This window comes from Aricia agestis, chromosome 18 (assembly GCF_905147365.1).
Source record: "Aricia agestis chromosome 18, ilAriAges1.1, whole genome shotgun sequence".
NCBI classification, from domain to species: Eukaryota; Metazoa; Arthropoda; class Insecta; order Lepidoptera; family Lycaenidae; genus Aricia; species Aricia agestis.
Window position 1 is genome coordinate 12,104,440 of NC_056423.1, and position 22,181 is coordinate 12,126,620.

Consider the following 22,181-nt stretch of genomic DNA (forward strand, 5'->3'; position numbering starts at 1 on the left):
TCCCGGGACTCAAAGTATATCTATCCAAAATTTCACCAAAATCAGTTCAGCCTCTTGGGCGTGAAGAGGTAACAGACAGACAGACACACATTCGTATTTATAATAATATTAGTATGCCAAATATGAAACCGTCACACCGTAGCATCACACATTGTTATATTTTGTTGTCTTTACGTATAATAAAATACAATGTATGAAGTACATATTAAGTGAACTTTAATGGTTGCTAAAAATAGTAAACAATATAAAATAATATCTTTATTTAACTGGAATTACAAATTATTATTAACTTATTGACTATAATTACAATTGTTTATTATTATTATCACAGAATTCTTTCCAAGATAATTACTAAAATTAACTTCATTTCAGTTAGATTAAGGCTTACTATTACTCTTATTCTACGTTATGATTATACTTAAATGCGTTATTTTATATCTTAAATTATATACAAAAACAAACAACAAGGAAACAAAATAGTAGACAAGTCAAATATTAACAAGAAGTCGCCAAAAGAAACAGTAATTATATCTAGGTCTACCAGGATCTGATGGCATATTTTGATGGCAGATTTTCAAAAAATATCCTTGATCATTGGATAATTTTTTATATCTGTTTCAGATAAGGCGTCAGTGTTCTTAATTTTGTCAACATACAATTATTAATATCAACAATTTTAAGTCTTTAGTTAATTATTCTATTTCTTCTCCGGCACTTTGATGTCTTCCAAGCTATCTGGTAATGAAGTCCCTCTGGTCTCCGGAAGGAGTAGGCAGACCAGACCGGAACTTATCGGAGCTATACCAAACACAACCGTCGGCAGCCACGGCACAGTCAAAGACATGTTGGATATGAATGGAGCCACCATGGATCCAACTCGCATGAACGTAGAACAAGCACCAAGGCCCATGTTTCTGACGACAGTTGGGAAGATCTCGGACGTGTAGATGTAGATGCAAGTGGCCACGATGGAAGCGCAACTGACACCGAGGGAACCAAGAGTTAAGGTTATCCAGAACTTGTGAGGGACAACTCCCAAAATGATGACGCAAAGACCTCCGAATGTGAAGAAGCTGGCGGTTGTCAGGCGCCTCCCGAACCTCTTCATCAGCCAGAACGCGATCAGATTTGAGGGTATCTGAAAAAAGTTTATCTTTTAAAACTTTAAAAGATGGGAATATTGGACATTTTATTGTGTCTAAACATCATATCGTATCAAACCGTCTTATGGATTTTGGATTATAAAAAAATATTAATTATTGGCTAGTTTCTACTCGCTGAATAAGCAAATCATAAGTCGGCCAATCGTCTTAAATTGTATTCAAAAAACACAATATATTTTTTTCTTATTGGTAATTGAAAGACACTTAAAAAATAGAAACATCGTTGAAAGAATGACTCTGATAGCTTAAAAATTCACCAAGATATGACAATTCAAATATCTCATAAAAAAGACCTGCCCGAAACGCTCCATACAAAGTGCTACGAAAGTATGACGTCAGTCTTTCGTAGTTTGTACGCATCGGGAGACAACTTTGTTCGACAGGTATATTAAATATTGCGTTTATGAAAGTGGTTTCATAACAAAAGTTGCTTTTAATTGCATAACTTATCGAATTGTATACAAATACTAGATGTCCCGCGCGGCTTCGCCCGCGTAAATTAGGAATTTTACGGAAACCGTACATTTTCCCATAAAAATAGCTCTTATGTCCCTACTCCCTTCACTTGGTCTACTCTATATCTGTGCCAAATATTGCCATAAAAATTGCTCCAGTAGTTCGTAATTTCTAATATTTCCCCCGTTTTTCCCACATTTTCCTGAGTTTCTTCGGTCGTATTAGTCTTAGCCTATAGTCTTAGTTCTTACTCGATAAATGAGCTATCTAACACTGAAATAAGTTTTTAAATCGGATCTGTAGTTCCTCCGATTCCGTTCAAGCAAACATACTCTTCAGGTTTATAATATTAGGTAGGTATAGATTTTTTTAAATTATCGCTTGACAAACTCGAGTCTCGATCTAAAAGACTATGAAAAGTACTTACCAATAACATGGTATAATATGGTAGTGATGATGATGACGATGTTGATGATGAATGTAATTTGCATAGAAGCATATGCTTTCCGTTCTTAAAACAACGCCGAAACTCCCAAACTTGTATCTATAAAGAATCAGGAGTTCTCTCAGCACCTTCCGAACCACGGTATACCAGGTATACCTCGGTTCAAAATCTTACTTGTTGGTAGCATATGCTTAGAATACTTCTCACGAAACCGAAGTCACCACATATTTCCCTATAATTTTTGAGGAGTTCCCTCGTTTACTTATGGATCCTTCATCAGACCACCACTTTTGTGAATATAATACCGAATTGGGATGATACCCTATATTTATGATGATACCCAAAAGAAAAATTTTGAAAATCGGTTAACAAACGACGGAGTAATCGTTGAACATAAGAAAACGAACATAACACCTCCCCCATTTTGAAAGTCGGTTAAAATTGTAGCCTATGTGTTATTATGATGTTTAAGCTATATTATTGTAAAGTTTCATTAAAATCCGTTCAGTAGTTTTTGCGTGAAAGAGTAACAAACATCCATACATCTACATATACATCCATGCATCTATACATCTGTGGGATAATGCGTGGCGACGCTAAAGGAAGATCTTCCGACCGAGCGAGGTGTTATGCTCGGTCAGGCCGAAGCCCACGTGATACATTTCAGCTGTCGTATATATACCGACGCGCTCAGAAAACTTCGATAGCGCGATGCAGGAATATTAGGCGATTTGTGGGTACCGCCACACATCCAAAATTTTTCTCACCTTTTAAACCTTCCCTAGACCTCCACGAATAATTCAAGACCAAGATAAGATAAATCCGTTCAGCCGTTCTCGAGTTTTAGCGAGACTAACGAACAGCAATTGATTTTTATATATATAGATTAAGAAATTTAATTGAAAAAAAAAATATCCAACTTTGAAGGCGCATAACAAAAAAAATACAAATGCTATCAAGCTGAAATTTTGGGAACACTTATTTTTTACCATGATTTCTTTATTTTATTAACAAAATTCGCTAATCTTTGACCTTGTCATCATCCCTATTCTCCTCATTTGCAGGAACTAAAAGCCACCACTACCTGCCTCTGGAAATCTAAGGGAGAAGCTTGACTATCTAGGACACTAAGGGCCTGTTTCACCACTTCCTGATAAGGCTATCCACCAATTAACTTGACAGGTCAAGTATGGAGAATCTGTCAAAAAAGTTGTGAATAGCCTATTAGGCAGTAGGCACTTTATCAAAAAGAGGTGAAACAGGTCCTAAAACTTCTATCGTTAACAAAGAGAAGCCTATATCCACTGGTCCAATACTCCTAGCTGAATAACGGTAAGTCCATTTACCTGTATTCCTCCAGCGGCGACCACCGTCACGAACGGATCAGGGCTGGTCTGGCTGATGTACTGGTTGAACCCGTAGAAGGTCAGCCCGCATATAGTCCACATGTAGCAGCAGCTCACTGTCTTCAGCCATAACGACCGCTTGAACAGGTCCAAATAGTTGGGTTTCGCCTCAGTCGCCTGGCTGCGGATGTCTTCCGACATTTTCTTGAGCGTCTCCTCTATTTTTGAAGTTGGTAGTTTATTCCTGTAAGTAAGATTTTATTTCTTAGAATCAGTACGTACAGCTTTTAAAGTCTATAATGTGTGACCAATAATCGCGTTACTATTGCATGTCAGTAAAAAACTAAAAAATAATAATGATGTATGCTGATGAGAAGAAGAAAAGAGAATTGATTACTTACATTTCAGCAGCTTTCTTCACTATGGCAGCCGCCTCTTCTACTCTCCCCATGCTAACCAGCCACCTTGGCGACTCGGATATCACGAAGAAGTAGCCCAAATATATCAGGGGTGGGACAGCCAGGGCTAGGGTGTATTCGCTCCAACTTCTGAAGAAGTAAGCGAACAGGGGCACCGTAATATGCCCAATGATGAACGGAATCTGATAGAGGCAGCCCAGCAGCTCCCTGTACTTCGTCCCAACGGATTCCATGAGGATCACGAAAGAGACAACCATTGTTCCCGCAGTTGCGACCCCCAAGAAGAACCTGATGATTGTAAATACGGTGTAGTTGGGCGAGAAAGGGACAGCGAATCCCAACGCAATGAGTGCGACGCATGACGCCAAAAATGTATATCTTCTGCCGAACCTGAAACAGATAGAAGATTTTTGATCTTATATGTCGTTTTATGTTATTTCTAGACTTTTATCAAGCCAAATAGCCACAGTTGATATCGTTAATGGAATCAGGCGTTACTTTGCGGAAATCCATAGTTTAAATTTAGTTTGTTATTATTTTTAGCAATATTCCGCGAAAACAACGTCCGTTAAGTCAATCTTAAGATTGACTTAACGGACGTTGTTCGTAGAGTCCACATCCTGAGGATGCTCCGGTGTTGGGGCGAAACGCGCGTCGAGGTTTTCAACCTGCATGGTGGTGAGGGGCCTTGCACGGATTTGCCAACATTATTGCTTGTGTGGTGGTGGTGTTTGCAAGTTCTTGCATGCGAGTGTACGCATAGGCAGTGTGGGAGGAGGGAGGTGCTGTACGCATGTCTATGCGTACACTCACTCATTTACTTAAAGGTGGAAGTTGTTTTCGCGGAATATTGCTAAAAATAATAACAAACTAAATTTAAACAGTTGATATCAACAAGGGTTAATAAACCTGGAAGTGAATGTCAAGAAAGTAATAAACATATTTATGTCCTGTCAGGATTGAACCAATTATCGGTCCACGGACGTCACTATCACTGAACTGACCATTCATAACTTCTTGAACTCTTGCATGAAGAGTAAAGTCAATATTGTAAAACCTAATTCCAAGGCAATATTATTTAACACGGTTAAGTCAATGATGTTGTTATCGGGCGTAGTAATTTTATGATTCGTAGGTCTATCTCGTCGTATCTTGTCTCATGTCTGTTTGTGCTTGTGTATACCTTACCTTATGCTGGATTGGTGCAATAAAGAATTTTCGTTCAGTCATTCTCGGAAATACTTTATTGCACCAAAACAAACATGACTAGACTTTATGCAAGCGATTTCTTCCGGACAAACTTATACAGTATACTTAAGAGGAGTCCACACCGCCGTTTTTCCATACAATCGTTGTCCCCTGTTTCCTCCCTGGATAATGCCGGTAGAGTTATGATTTTTTTCCTGAATATCTATGGCCACTATTAGCATGTCCCTATGTTTTCTTTTTTTTCATAATTTTATTATTAAAAAAGATAAGAACGTCCAAAAACCTAAAAAAATGGTCAGATTTTCCTGTGTGTTCAAACACCCAGAAAACAAAACTGACTTAAATATACAAAAAAAAAAAAAAACATAGGAACACAGCTCAAGCCTTGCTTTAATTTTTAATGAAAAAAGTACTTAAATCGGTTAAGTTTTGGAGAAGGAATCAGCGGACAACGAATCAAAGATTTTCTGTTCTTTTATTAGAACTTTTGTCGTGTTGCCTCTATCGCGCTCTGCGGTGGGAGACTTGTGACTGGTGAGACAGCAATACATTTTCTAATGCCTATTTTCAATTTCTTTCGCCGCTGGTGACTGGTGTATCCTCTTAATAAAACTATTTAAAAGTAATAAACGTCTCCGGTATTATAGTACTTAGTAGTTGCAAGTTGCGACGGAAAATAGTTATTAGAAAATAGAATTGACCGGCGGAAATCCATGACATACAAACTCAATGCAAACTTGAATTAAAAAGATATTTATGTAGATATAAAATATTTATAAGCTTAAATTGTAGTGTAGATATCTATATTAAGACTTTAACTGCGACCTCATCTATTTTTGTATTTGCATAAACAGATAAGGCAAATCATTTGTTCACACTGGTGAAAACCCGACTTATTTTAAAAGCTTTTATTTAACTTGCTCTGTATGTATGTAAGTATGTATGTTACGGTGGAATTTTGGAACTCAATTTTAAGGTAGATATATTTAACCGATTCAGCTGAAATTTTGCGTACGCGTTTAGTTTAGATGACCATGCACGATATGGTATGTGACATCACTCTAAATCCAATATGGCCGACCCTCCAAGATGGCGAAATAATTATTTTCTATGCAGTTCTACAATATGGATATTAAATGAAAGGGCTTTTTGAGAGTAACTCGAAAAGGAGTGTAATTTTATTCTACATTCAACATGGTGGCTCATCCAAGATAGGGGAATAGTTATTTTTAACCGACTTCCAAAAAGGAGCAGGTTATATGTTCGGCTGTGGAGATTTTTTTTTATTTTTTTATTTTTTTTTGTATGTTCAACAATTACTCCGCCGTTTGTGAACCGATTTTCGAAATTTTTATTTTGTTGTATTAGGTTTCACTCCAATTTGGTACCATGTTCACAAAACTGGTGACCTGATGATGGGATCCATGAGTAATCGAGGGAACTCCTCGAAATTTATATGGAAACATATGGTGATTTTGGTTTTATAAGAAGCATCCTAAGCATATGCTACCAAAACGCAAGATTTCGCAACGAGGTATACTATGGTTCGGAAGATACTAAGAGAACTCCGGATTCCTCATAGATACAAGTTTGAGGGTTTCGGCGCTGTTTTAAGAACTGAAAGCATATGCTACTATGCAAATTACATTCATCATCATCATCATCATCATTACCACGACAGGGTCACCAATGTCACCAAAATTGAACATAACAAATTCAACCTTAACTCCAGAGCGTAAGGCACACATTTGACATTACTTCTGAGAAGTAAGTTGCTTCGATAATTAATAGGCGGCCGAGCCGCAGCGACCAGGCAGCGGCTGCCGTCGAGATAGTCATATGATATTTTTTATGGTAGTTGATACCTTAGTATGCAACCACCATAGACCACGCGCACCTGGGGCCGAACGGTGTCTCGAGTCGAACGGTGGGACCGGTCATAGATGTCCCAATTCGTACACCACATGTGGCCGCTTGGGAGTTGAAGCGATCGAGACCGGTTTCCTGCACGATATAATTTGTTGCTAATAGTTTGTGTATTCTCAAAACTTCACACTCGAAATATTTCGTGTAAAGATCGCTGGAGTCATACAAATGCTATGGACCGGTAGATGTCTGAAAACTAGTTCATAGTTGTCAAATAAATAAATTACGAACAAATATTCGTGCTTGTGTTTCTCTTACAATATAATTCCCTACTTATAAGTTAATGTGTTTAATAGAAACTTAGTTAAATTACAGTAGCGTGTACAAATGTGAATTCTGTGGAGTAGCTGAATTATGCCCGGTTTCTGAGGAACTTTTAACGGCAGTTTATCTATTCGTTAGCGATATTGGTTCGATAAACTAAGAAAGTGCGTTTCTGAACATCGCAATGTAAGATAAACTCCGTTTAAGCGCAGGTTAACTTAACTGGCCAATGTGTGCCGTTTATCGATTTCATAACTTTATTTGACGTTTTGCTTCAAGCAAATTACATAAACTTTTAGGTTTTAGCTTGTTATAAAATTGTCAGTTAAAATATTAAAATTAACATGATGAATACGAGCAGCTCATCAGAGTCTGATTTGAAAGTATTGCAGTTTATTTCTAATATTTGAGAACTTACCTAGAAACTTACGGCCGTTTTCAATAGGTAACGTATCTACAGTTAAATAATAAAAATTATAAAGTTATAACCGTAAAAAATAGTTCAAAAGTAATTAAACAAAGGTATATTTTATTTTTGTTTCTTTTAACGAGTAGATACTCGAGTTTTTTTTTATTAAATTCGGTAGTGTAATTTTTGCTGACGCGATTCGCAAGTGGCAAGACCCAAAAAAGTGCATTGTTTGGCCTAAACGAAGCAACTAAACCAACAAAATGAAAGAGCAGGCAGTCTTGTCTTTACAAAGTAGGTACAAACAGATGTTGATTTGGTTCTCCGTTAGAAATATTGTTGTGTTCTGTGATGTGGACTGTGGTTGTATGAAAACTACATAATATGTACTAGAGGTAAGTAAATGATTTGCAAATTTTGCAAATTGCAGCATTTTTATTCTGTGTGCATCTCATGAAAATTGAATATCGAATTTAAATAGCCAATTTTATTAATTTATAACTAAAACAATGCTTATTTAATTATTTACTTACCCCTTAATAAAATATTCGTAGTATTCGCTTATTCGTAAATAAAACTAGTAAATGCACATAACGTTTTTTTTATTTTCCTAACATTTTTCACCCAAAACCGCGTAGGCACGTCTAGGCAATAGTCGAAAACGTAATCTTGACTTTATGATATTTGAATGCATCGCCTATCTTTTGCCCTTTTCAGTTTCAGTTTAAAAAATCTTATACTTAAATTCTTTGTTACAAGCATTATTTTTAGAAAATATAAATTCACTCAGCTAATATGGTCCATCGATTCCTTTTCTATCGTCAGAGTTTTTTGTCCAGGTATTTATTTATAAACTTTTAAATAAATTAAACCTTGAACTTACATGTGGAAGAATAAATTTTATAATGCTTTATTTTAAAGGTCACTAGCTGTACCGGCACGTTGTTTTGCCATAAAATGATTTTCCCTGTTTTCCTGCTTTTCTCTTGAAGTTTTTTTGGAATTATTTTTTCTATAAACCTCACGGAGCTCGAGACCTTTCCAACGAATGCAAAACCGTGGGAATCTGTTCGTGCGTTCTGGAGTTATAGCGTCAGGAAGGAAAACCCGACTTAATTTTATACTTATATTAGATTATATATATTATCTAATATATACATAAATTATAAACAAAACACTTTAAAAAAAAAGCTTTTATTTAAATAGTCTAAAAAAAGAAAATAAAATTCTCCTTAAAAATTTTAACTATTAAGTTATAATCCTCAATAAGTATTTTTAAATGCAATTTGCATGATAATAAAAGCTTGTCGCGCGATTATAAATAAACTAGTACCAATAATTTATATATAACTGAGTAAATTGATATGATATTTGTATTTTAATAAATTTGTCAAGTACCTACTGGTAGACTGTTAAGTCTCGCGACAATCTTTTATTATCATGCAAATTGTATAATATATTGAGGATTATAACTTAATAGTTAAAATTTTTAAGGAGAATTTTATTTTCTTTTTTTAGACTATTTAAATAAAAGCTTTTTTTTTAAAGTGTTTTGTTTATAATTTATGTATATATTAGATAATATATATAATCTAATATAAGTATAAAATTAAGTCGGGTTTTCCTTCCTGACGCTATAACTCCAGAACGCACGAACAGATTTCCACGGTTTTGCATTCGTTGGAAAGGTCTCGAGCTCCGTGAGGTTTATAGAAAAAATAATTCCAAAAAAACTTCAAGAGAAAAGCAGGAAAACAGGGAAAATCATTTTATGGCAAAACAACGTGCCGGTACAGCTAGTGACCTTTAAAATAAAGCATTATAAAATTTATTCTTTCACATGTAAGTTCAAGGTTTAATTTATTTAAAAGTTTATAAATAAATACCTGGACAAAAAACTCTGACGATAGAAAAGGAATCGATGGACCATATTAGCTGAGTGAATTTATATTTTCTAAAAATAATGCTTGTAACAAAGAATTTATAAGATTTTTTAAACTGAAACTGAAAAGGGCAAAAGATAGGCGATGCATTCAAATATCATAAAGTCAAAATTACGTTTTCGACTATTGCCTAGACGTGTCTACGCGGTTTTGGGTGAAAAATGTAAGGAAAATAAAAAAAACGTTATGTGCATTAAAATAATCGCATTGGTTTGGCATTGGTAATGTGAGCAAAGTGTGTTATTATAAAAACTTAAGTCTGCCTTAGATAAAAAAAACTTGAATTCGTAATGATCACCGGTATAAAAAAACCATCAACATAATTTTCATACAAAACTGGTTTTGTTTGTTACAAAAAATGGGAATTAGATACATTAATAAATACTAACACAACAAAAAATTAAAGCACATTGGATCTTTACTTACCTATCAGACAGGAATCCGAATAATATACTGCCCAGTAATATACCAAATTGTAGGACAGTTTGTGTCAAACTGGCCAGCCATCCTCTGTCACATATTAGGTCCCATTCTGAGACAATGGTGTTGTCCATAGGATGGTTGTCGTAGGCGTAAGACAAGCAGTTGTTGTAGCAAGTGTTATTCTCCGCAACCAACGTAGCATTGTCGAAGCTGGTGCACCAGAATGTGCTGCTCGGTGTGAGGAACAGAATCATCATCTGCACCCATCCCGATGATAGCTTCACTATTGATATCGTCGCGAACAATATGAACTGCCATTTTCCGAACTGTCCTATTAGGTTCGCGAGATCGTCTTCCTTTCTCTGATTCTGGAGCACCGCTTGCGCCATTTTTAGCCCTGCAAAGAAAGTTTTAATCTCAGCAAATACCTCTGTCCCAAGGGCTCGAGATGTATTTTAGGATTCTTATCAGGTAGACTGCATCGCAGCTATCCAAATCATCAAAGAGACTTTAAAACCATCCTTAGTTTTAATGATTTTTAAGGTAACAAAGAGGAGTGCGGCAGAGAATTTTATTCAGGGACTTAAAAATCCAAAAACGTTTGGCTTTCCACGTATTTGAGCGACGTGCAAGCATCTTTTGTCGGGTACGAACTTTATGTACTTTACAGTAATTTGTAATGCCTTACTAAAAGCGTTTTCAGGGGGCTCCTTTCAGCCAGAATGGACTTAAGAATGCATAATATTGTATATTAATAGATATTATCATACTCTGAACTGATAGCTACTACTGCAGACACTATTTTACAACTGAGATAATACCTATATTATTATCTATATTATCGTTATGCGTTTAGGATTTTGTATAAAGTCTGGCTTAAACTTATCTGACACTCTTTGCTCGAGTGCATGATATCTTGGCACTACTTACCTACCTGCAGTATAATGACAATGCAGACATTGGGTATATTTAATAGCTTTTGTCGTTATTGTTTTATTATGACCATTATTGGTGTAGGTAGTGATTGATATTATTACTTAGGGAGCATGCCCATACTACGTGACCCATTTGGGGGGGGGGGGGGTCTTCAGAATACTACGCTCGGTCACAAGAGGGGGGAGGGGGTCTAGAGTTTGGTCACGTAGTCATTTTTGTCGAGAGAATGGTCTTACGATTTTTTTTTTCTCGCCATTTAATACTCGATCCTGGCATTTATGACAGTTATTTATAGCCAACAGCCATTAAAAAAATGGCACTGTTCTCACTTGTCAGGCATTTTGAAGTTTGGTGAAGGTCAAGCTTGGTGATCATTTACCATATTTGGTGTTCGACTACAATTTGAACCACAGTCGTGACTCGTGACGAAAATAGCTAGTATATAGTAATATGTACCATCGAGGAAATTGACTCCTAGGTAGTTGACAGAAATGACAGACCAATGTCATGTAGTCGGATCATGTCAATTCAATGTTAATTGTGATCTGTCGTTTGGGTTTAACTTTAAACGCGACCAAATTACTTAGGTCCGCCATCTTTTTGCTCATTCAGCACTGCTACTTTGACAGTAAACGCACTATAAGGAACACGTACACATCCTAAAGTATTATCATTTAGTTTTGTTACACCTTGTATAGTATTTCTGAAATATTGGTGTCAAGTATTAGGTCTTTACATATGAAATTGGCGATTTGTTGTACAGGCCACTTTGATCTCAAATATCTCCTCTTTGGTTAAGAATTCCAAATTCATATATTCATTTATTTGGTACATATGAGTTTCCAAAACAGTCATTCATTTGTTTTTTTCTTGATTATTTTTTCTTGGGAGTCTTTTATATCGCATAATGGAAAAATTGAAATATCGTTTTATTTACGAATATGAGTTCTACTTTTAGTTTCTACAGTTTTTTTTTTCGAAAGGGTCTAAGCTACTGGTCTGGTTAAGACCATGGTAGTTTAATCGTGGCTATAACTAGTCTGTTGCTAGTTGGTTTGGAAATAAACAATGAGGGGGGCCTGGCCCCCTCCCCTAAAGTCACACGTGTGACATTCTAGACGGGCAATATTGGGGATAGCTACGAAAATAAGCTATTTTTATCTGACGTGGGTTTCTACAGTTAATTAACAATGTGTATGGCGTTGGTGTCGCAAAAGAAAACACTGTACGGTACGGTTTTGGTTCCAAGTGTTCCAACGTTTTCGGTCTGGAAATTTTGACTTTCAGAACAAGCCCCGTGGACGACCAGAGACCAAAATGAATAATGAAGAATCAAAGGCTATTGTGGAAGCGGATCCATCGCAAATCACTTCAAAGTTAGCAGCAGGCTTCGGTGTAAGTGATTAAATTGCTTAATCCACTTGAAGCAAAAGATAGAACTTGAAAGGTGGATACCTCATGAATCGAGTGAAGCGAACCAGAAAACACGCGTCGACTGCTGCGTTACATTGCTCAACCGACTCATTGAAGGGACTTTAAATCGGATCATTACGTGTACTAGTGCCGGTGTCGTTTACTACAGCTTTTTAAAATCTGGACAAACGGTTACGGCAGATATCTAATATCAGCAATTGCAAGCCATGATGGAAGAACTAGCGGCTGAACAACCAAGGCTGGTCAATCGGTCTAGGCCACTGCTGCTTCAGTAAAACGCTAGACCACACACTGCACAACAGACGGCCGCAAAACTGGAGAAACTGCACCCTTTTTTTTGGAATTTGGATAACTTCTTACAAGGAAAAAAATCAACTCTGATGTGGCAGTCCAAACCGCATTCAAAGAATTTATTGACTCTCATTCCTTCGCTTTTTTAGTAAAGGGATCAACAAACTACCCTTAAGATTTTAAGAAGTAGGTCACGTAGTATGGGTATGCTCCCTTACCTATTAACCGAATTCATTTATCTTGTCAGTCAGTTTAACCAGCATTTAAATAAAACAAGTGGTTCCTTAATCCTATGTATTTTATATTTTACTAGATGACCCGGTGAACTGTATGCTGTATCGCTTCCGTCTAATCTAACCTTCTCTGGACTTCAACGAATATTTCAAGACTAAAATAAGCCAAATCCGTTCAGCGGTTTTCGAGTTTTAGCGAGACTAAAATACATAATTTTTTTATTCATTTTAATAAAATAGATTATAGGCAGAAGCTCCTATTACACCTCGATGGTGGGAATCGCAGACAAAATAGATTTTCAATTGTTATGCGGCAGCCGGGTGCCGCTTGGGGATTATTGTGTGCTTTTTTGTACCATGTCTAATGGTAAACATACTACATTTTAACACATTTTTTCACGTGTAAATTATACACGCACCTGTCTTGTTTCGCAAACGTACGTTCATTGTTCATGAACTTTATATTTCATCATAAAATGTACAGTAATTTTATTGTTTTATGGTAAACGATTGCCACGAATCGCGATAAGCGATACTACCGAATGATCTTTTTACAACCCGCTAAAATTATAGCGAAGATAAGATTTGTACTGTGAATGTAAAGTAGAAATTGAATGAAAAAATGCATACTCAATTTTTTGTCCACGCGTTTTTAGTTCAAGTTTTGAAATTACATCTAGTTTATTTAGACCAGGGTAGAAGCCTTTAAAAATAATGAAAAGTGAAAAAAAATTATAATAGAATGAAACCCATTAGAAAAGGAGGGAAATATGATAAAAATGAAAGGAAAAATAATTTACGGGCGATCTGAGGTTGGGAAGGGGATGGGGGTGAGTTTTTAAGGGTAAAAAACGGATTTTCTCGATTTCCGGCAAAACTAAAAGTCCTATTGAAAAAAGTCAAATGGAAAAGTTGTAGATAATAAAAAGATCTAAAACTTTTGTATTTACACTTTTTTCACATAACCTCAAAATTTATGTGAAAAATTCAAAAAACCAAGTTTTTGGTTTTTTATTTTTATCTTTTACAAAAAAAATTTTTTTTTAAAGAAATTTTGTGAAAACTTACCTTTTTATGTCCCAAATACGCTGTAATTTATTTAATTAAAAATATTTATTTTTTCACCTTATTTTGAATTAATATCGAAAAAACACCCTAATTTTCAATCGAAAATTCACCCGTCAAAATATCAGCTTTTTTCAAAAAGTTGGTGTGGTTTCTGTTCGTTGAAATCTCTACTTTCCGATGGTGAAAAAAAATATATATGTTACTATCGTAAACTTCTCAGAAAACGCAAAAATTAAAAAAAAACTTGAATTTGAAAAAAATTTTTTAATTATTATAAATAATTTTGAGCTATTTATTAAAATTTAGACTTTAATTACTCGAAAAACGTTAGATTATATGTGACGTTGATAACAAAAAATTGGCAAATAAAAATATACTACTATAATTAACAAACAAATAAGTTAATTAAATTAATATTTAATAAGACATCTACAATATTTGGAGAAAGTTGTCTAATTTTCTTTAAATTATATGCGTAGATGCTTATTTATAACTATTTTGAGATAAATTATATATATACCTGAGTAGATATACCTGAGTGACCTACGAAAAATTGTAGCCCATCAAAAGGTATTTCGTGGAGAAGTGGGGAAGGGGCTAGGCGGGTCTGGGTCTTACTACATACATACCTACTATTATATACTATATGTTTCGTAGCAGCTGTTACATTAAATGATATTTTAGTACAAGATAAAAAAAATAATTATCTCCTTAATTTTGCACAAACAAATTTAGTTAATCCCATGAAAAAAAATATATTTCAAAATCTATAAAAAATATATTTAAAATCTATAAAAAATATATAAAATATATATCGTAAATATATTTCTAATAAAACAAACTTTTGGCCGATTTTCATATATATTTTATACTTTTTTATAGATTTATAATATATTATTTATACATTTTGACATTGATTTCTTTAATTATTTTTTTCATGGGAGTTTATTCATGATTAAATAGTGAAGACATTATTAATTCGATTTTGTCTTTTCAGATTATCAGTATGGATGAATCTGTTTGTATCATTTGCAATAAGGCAGATGATAAGCAAGTGTATGCAATAAAAAAAGCAGCTTTGAATCGTTTAGTGGTATCCAGCAAAAAAAGAATCGACAGTAAATACAAAAAATTTGAGACTTTGACATCAGCTTTTATTCATCGAAGTTGTCAAAGTCAATATAATGACGAGACCGCAATAGCTACATTTTGTAGTTCAAGACAAAAAAAAGCAAAGGAAGGAAAAGAAGTAATTAAAGATGCTCTTGGATTTAATTTTGAATCTCATTGCTTTATCTGCGGTGGATTTTTCGGTAATAAATCAAAAGAAAAAATTTCATGTGTTCAAAGCAGCGATACAAGAAATAATGTATTACAGTATATTAAAAAACAGAACACATTAAATGATTTTGATAAATGTAATTAGAATTAAATAAATCAACTTTTTAATTGCAACAAATTGCAGCAATCACATTTTTTAGATGAAATTATTTATAATAATTAAAAAAAAATTTTCGAATTCAAGTTTTTTTGGAATTTTTGCATTTTCTGAGAAGATTTACCATAGTAACATATATATTTTTTTTTACCATCGGAAAGTAGAGATTCCAACGAACAGAAACCACACCAACTTTTTGAAAAAAGCTGATATTTTGACGGGTGAATTTTCGATTGAAAATTAGGGTGTTTTTTCGATATTAATTCAAAATAAGGTGAAAAAATAAATATTTTTAATTAAATAAATTACAGCGTATTTGGGACATAAAAAGGTAAGTTTTCACAAAATTTCGTTAAAAAAAAAATTTTTTTGTAAAAGATAAAAATAAAAAACCAAAAACTTGGTTTTTTGAATTTTTCACATAAATTTTGAGGTTATGTGAAAAAAGTGTAAATACAAAAGTTTTAGATCTTTTTATTATCTACAACTTTTCCATTTGACTTTTTTCGATAGGACTTTTAGTTTTGCCGGAAATCGAGAAAAACCGTTTTTTACCCTTAAAAACTCACCCCCATCCCCTTCCCAACCTCAGATCGCCCGTAAATTATTTTTCCTTTCATTTTTATCATATTTCCCTCCTTTTCTAATGGGTTTCATCCTATTATAATTTTTTTTTGTTTTAAAAATTATCGACCCTGGACTAATTAGTAAGTCATAATCCCAAAACCTTTTGAGTACTTATTTCCATACCTACAAAATTACATATTATCACAGTGTAAATATGTTGTTTAATTCACGACGAACTAAAAAAAATGACTGCGTAGTTTTTTTTTAATGAAATAAGGGGGCAAACGACTAAACGCGTCACATGAAAAGCAACTTCCGTCGCCCATGGACACTCGCAGCATCAGAAGAGTTGCAGGTGCGTTGCCGGCCTTTTAAGAGGGAATATGGTAATAGGGGAGGGTAGGGTAGGGAAGGGAATAAAGTAGGGGATTGGGCTTCCGGTAAACTCACTCACTCAGCGAAAAACAGTGCAAGCGCTGTTTCACGCCGGTTTTCTGTGAGAACGTGTATTTCTCCGGTAGTGATTCGTGCCGAGGCATGGCTCTCCCACGTATGCTTTAACGTTATTTCGCGAATAAAAACTATATGGCCGATTGTCAGACCGTCAGAATAAGCATAGAAATAAAAAGAGTCGGTCAAGCCGTTTCGGAGTTTGGCAACGAACATCGCTACACCTGCATTTTATTATGTAGGTATAAGATAAACAAATCTACACATCCTTGTAGATTAGAAGAACGTGATGAATTAATACTCTGTGACCTCCTGAATTTATACAACATTCATTTTAGAGGCCGTCGCCCGTGTTCTACGTCAAATATAACATGTATAATAATTTAAGTATTATAGATTTTTAACATGCGTTTGATTATAACACTTTTTATTCAATTTTATTCTTAGCAATCGTGGACTTAGTTGGAATTGTAGAATTGGTTATAAATATTAAATTAGTGTGTTTCTCAGCTATGGTTTCTTCCTTGTTATCTACTGCTTAAGCATACTAATAAAGTATTTAAGCATAATAAAGAAAAATGGAATGGGAAAGCCTAAGCAGAAAAACTTGGCTTGGAAAAATAAAGGTTGAGAGCCCGAATTGCCCGAAAGGATAAATATTATTATGTTTTTTTAGCGATTCCGTTATTTATTTAGGCTATATTATCGATAGGTCACAATTACGAAACATCTTAAGGTTTATTTTGAGGATAACACTACTAAACTACTAACTAGAATAAGATTTATAAGGTACCAATTACCAAAACCCTAGAATTCAGTCTGTATTATTTTATTTTATTAGTACTTAAAACTAAGAACTTTAGCGTCTCACTCCGGACTTTCACAAACATTTCAAGACAAAAATCAGCGAAAGCAAAAAACCCATTACAGTACTTATCTTCACGAGCTTGTTTCATGAATTGAGGTCTTATTCAAATTAAGTAGTCGCAAAATAGGTATGAATAAATAAACATTTGATTAAGGCCCATTTGCGCCACTCAAGTTAATCGCGGATTATGTATCTCTCTTTCTTCTCTACCACTGAAAGAATAGGCATGATATTTTGACGAATGATCAATAGTAACGGAAATTAGGGAAAGTTGGCTAGACACTTGTGTGGTATCTCATTATTTTTATGTAATTTACATTAGATTTGTCTGAGATGATAACATTTCGAGGATAAAGTCGGGCGTTCCCCAGGGAGCTATGCTAAGACCCTTTTTGTGTGGTTTCTTTATCGTTGACGACCTCTGTGGCTCAGTTGGTGGGCTGTTGCAAGTTGGTAGCTCAAGCCGGGGGTCGCGGGTTCGAATCCCGCCGAGGAAACAAAAAAGTTTTCAAAGTTCCTGGGTCATGGATATGTATTAAATATGTGTACTTACTAATAAAAATCTTAAATATATTTATAGCATTTAAGTATTAAATACATATATTTCCGTTGTCTGGTACCCGTAACACAAGTCCTTCAGGTACTTAGCACGGGGCCAGACTGACGTGGTGTGAAGCGTCCATAGATAATATTTATTATTTATTTGTCTTTGTTTTTGATATCATATTATGTCAATAATATTTGATAAGTAATATTAAGTTAATAGCAAATAACACTCAGGATATTTTATACAATAACAGATAAGCCACTTCATCAAACAATTCAGGCTTAGAACTGTAATTGAGCTTTATTTTTTGCAAAGTTTTAGAAGAATAACATCATTTTCATTTGTCTACATACGTCGATCATGTGGATGTCGTTAACCTTTTAATGTTGACGATAAGTATACATTTTACATTTTCGTTAAAGTTGCTAATTATTGTTGTTGGGTTTTTAGATAACCTCAATTTTTATTGAAATGTTCATTAAGTGTTTGGTAAGGCCTACGTTTAGTTGACTTCGATAGGCTGATGACGATGATGATAAAAGTGAACATAGTAGGTAATAGGTATATTATACAGTGTGTAACAAAACTAAGTGATAATACTTTAGGGTGTGTACGTGTTCCTTGTAGAGAGTTCACTGTGAAAGTAGCAGCTCTGAAAGACGAAATTTTTTTTTCACTTTTGTATGGGCAATGGCCCGAGCGTCACGACCACGAGTTTCCCCATACAAAAGTGAAAAATTTTTTTGGTATTTCAGCGCTGTTACTTTCACAGTGAACTCGCTACAAGGAACACGTACACACCCTAAAGTATTATCACTTATTTTTGATACACCCTGTATAGTACGTTCCTAAAGGAAATCCTGTAGTGACAGTGTTATTTGTGGCGAAAAATAGTCTTCATTTGCGCTTTTTTGAACTAAATCAGTTATAAGACGTTCTATAATATTTACTAATTTTCATCCACAGTTTGCTTTTTAGCTACAACCTCGTTCGCGCAGGGGATTGTTTTTTTGGAACTGTACATTCTTTTCCCAATGAAACTATGCTGCAATTGCGGCTTTCAGGGACATCTTAGGGTGGGTTGCACCAACTTACTTTAACTATAACTGTAACTTTAACTGCAATGCAAAATGTCAAATCTTTGGTTAAAGTCAATTATGGATGCCATATTTAACGATAACCATAGAGCTCGACAAGGCTTTAAATGAACGTGGCGAAAAAAGGAACTCACGCTGTCATCACTTATCATACAAAACGCCATTTTTGACAGTTCTTCCTTACCAGCAGCGCCCACGTTCATTCGGACCAGCAACGTCTTCTGTCAAATTCTGTGGTCAAAGTTAAGGTTAAAGTTAAGTTAGCCTTAACTATGTATAACTTTGAGCATAACTGAAACTATAACCACGCCTCTGGTGCAAACCACCCTTAAAGTGAAGATAAGTATTACCAGAAAGACTTTCGATGTACACCATATTATACACAGACTAGAAATACAGGTTTCCTATTTTAGACTAGCGCTCATCCTTGACTGATGTAGCGATAAACGTTTTAAGATATTTTGACATCACGAATAATTTCATAACGCACCATATATTAAACCGACTTCCTAAAAAGGAGGAGGATATTTGACCCGTGATTTTTGTTATGATTCCCTATGGCTCAATGCTACCTAAAACGTAAGGATTTAGAAACTTATAGGCCTGTTTTATTACCTTTTGCTCATATACGTTTGTATGGGGGTGGGTGGTAAAGTCTTAGCTATAATACTAACATGACGACCCGGTGAACTTCGTACCACTTCGCTTCTAATATAATTCTAATATAAACCTTCACTGGACTTCCACGACTATTTCAAGACTAAAATTACCCAAATTAATAAATATAGATACGGACTAGATTCTTGAATCTAGGGTATTGGCCAAGATCGATCCACTTTTAAATCGCCAATCTTTTAACACGTCATTTACATTTTAAATACGTATTTCACATTACTAAACTAGATCTTTCTGAATATTTGATATTTTCTTTAAAATATCACTATCTAACGGAAAAACTAGTTATTCTCCAGGTTTTTTTATTAATAAGGGCAAATACCTATAATTGACGTTGCAAAGGGCAAAAGTTTTATTTGTTTATTAAAAACCCAATCGTTTTTAAACAAAAAAAAACAAAACCAAAAGGATTGTCACAGTTGTAAAGTTGGATCACGGGAATGAAAATAGTTATATAGCGGAAAATACATGGTCCACAAACATGTAAATAGGGCACTATTATAGGTTCACTGACATTAAGTTTGCAAGTAAACAACGACATAAATCGTTATTAAAAAAAATCGACTAAATACAGGGTGCAATTAAACTTTCCTGACAAATTTTTTTCCAGGGCTTAGGTATCATTAGGCGAGTCCATTTAACCAAAAAAAAATGGGTGTTATTTATTTTTCAATGACATATTTCATCCCATTTAAAATCGTTGCAGAACGGTCACTCTCGGCGCGGAGGAATGAGCGGGGGTGACGCGGGATGAGGCGCGTGCGCGGGGGCACGTCACGCGCGGCCGACGCATCGTGTCCATTAATTGTAGTGTTTTTAGGATAACTTTCGGAAGCTATTTCTCAACATTTTAGTACTGAGTGACTATAAAAGAAAAAATACATGTATTTTTATTTTTAACAAGGATCAATATATCAAAATTTTGGCAGGAAGGTTTAATTGCACCCTGTATGTTGTACTCACGAGTCACGGTGAAGGACTTCCACACGTGAACCATAATATTATGTATTTATATAGCATGATAATAGTATGTTAGAAAAATCCACATACTTAATATGTTTCATTATATTTTGTCGAGTAAAACCATTGTAAATATATATACTTAGTGAAAAAAAACTCAAAGATTCATCCATATTCCATGCTAGTATTATAAATGCGAAAGTGTGTCTGTCTGTTACCCCTTCACGCTCAAGCCACTGAACCGATTTTGCTAAAAATTGTCATGATATTTTGAGTTAATGTAAAAAGTTATTTTCAATCTGACAATAAATAAAATAACAATATTCAATATTCTCATTTGTTATTCCCATGGTCTATAATAAAATATTAATGGAAAACTATGTAGGTATAGGCAGTAGGCACCCACACGTGTGGAAAGCGGTAACTGGTAACAAAACACAATAACTAAATTCCTTATAATTACAAGAGCAATTTAGGTAAGTAAACTATAAAATAAAATATCTAAAATTCACAGAATTAGTATTAGTTAATCTTCAAACACCAAATAATAAAAACATGTTTTTACTTTTAATAAATGTTTGTTGTTAATTCAATTCAGTTTATTTTTTCTTACGTTAGGTATGGTGTTTTTTTGTTACTTAAGATTTGTTACAAAACGATTATGATTCTTAACTTACCTATTCATTAACTTTTTCACAAACTAGATATCATATTTGTCGCACAGCCAGGGCACAACAGCGCGAGAGAGGCAACACGGAATGACTGAGGGAACGAGGTTCGAAGTTGATAGCACAGCTGATAACATCCTCCGAACTCGCGTCAAGTTTACCGTGAGCCATCTAGGACTGAGCGTCCGCGTACGTGGCATACGAAGAGGGTGCTGTCGCCTTAGCACGGCCACCAGTAGAAATGTGAAAGTATTGAAAAACTGTAGAGATAAACTTAAGGTAGCGTTCCGATCTTTTTTCGTTCCCAAAAATTCAATTAAAATGCCACTTTATGACAGACTATCGTCCTAAAAATTCAAATTATATCCTACTCTATGACATACACTATAGTCTGTCATAAAGTTGCATTTTAATTGAATTTTTGTCGGTCGCGATTGGCCGCGGTAAAGATCGGAATTCGGAACGGCACCTTTAGTTTATGTCCACAGTTTGTCCACACTTTCGCATTTCTACTGGTGGCTGTGCTAAGGCTACTGTTCGGTCCCGGGAGGAGGCGTGTACCAACGAGACATTTTCTGATCTCTCTCGTCTGATAATACAGACGCTCGTACGGTGAAGGAAAACATCGCACATCGCACCGCACATAGTTGGTCCCAGACGTATTGACTAGTTCCTTCCTCTGGACTAGGCTGACTATGTTGCGAGAATGCCGTATGTGGAAAAATCTTGTCCCAGGCACTACTACAGTATTTGAGGAGTGGAGTACTTCGCTCGGAAAATACTATATAAATCAAACACGACTGATGTAAAGGCCTAGTTTTAGGACTATAACATTTTAACTGTAAATTAAAATGTTACAGTCCGTTATAGTAGTTAAATAATGGATCTGTGGACCAAGGACCTCCAGCTCCTTAAACCCAAGGAGCCATATTATGATTGCCTCTGC

The 22,181-nt window shown here is 34.9% G+C and overlaps 1 protein-coding gene across 1 annotated transcript; it reads right to left on the bottom strand.

Annotated features, from left to right (window-relative positions):
* Window positions 1–569: 569 nt before the first annotated feature.
* LOC121735978 (organic cation transporter protein-like) lies at window positions 570–21,310 on the bottom strand. The gene is made up of 5 exons (XM_042126986.1): window positions 21,245–21,310; window positions 10,007–10,400; window positions 3,812–4,219; window positions 3,411–3,654; window positions 570–1,138 (listed from the first exon to the last, which is right to left on the bottom strand). The coding sequence occupies exons 2-5, from the start codon at window positions 10,390–10,392 to the stop codon at window positions 698–700; spliced, it is 1,479 nt and encodes a 492-aa protein (XP_041982920.1). The 5' UTR covers window positions 10,393–10,400; window positions 21,245–21,310; the 3' UTR covers window positions 570–697.
* Window positions 21,311–22,181: the final 871 nt, after the last annotated feature.

Excerpts from the sequence above, each read along its gene's own strand:
- LOC121735978 (XM_042126986.1), bottom strand. The coding sequence starts at position 10,392 with ATGGCGCAAGCGGTGCTCCAGAATCAGAGAAAGGAAGACGATCTCGCG. Across the intron at positions 3,655-3,811 it reads GTGAAGAAAGCTGCTGAAAT|GAATAAACTACCAACTTCAA; the intron begins GTAAGTAATCAA and ends TCTTACTTACAG. Across the intron at positions 1,139-3,410 it reads TCGCCGCTGGAGGAATACAG|ATACCCTCAAATCTGATCGC; the intron begins GTAAATGGACTT and ends AACTTTTTTCAG.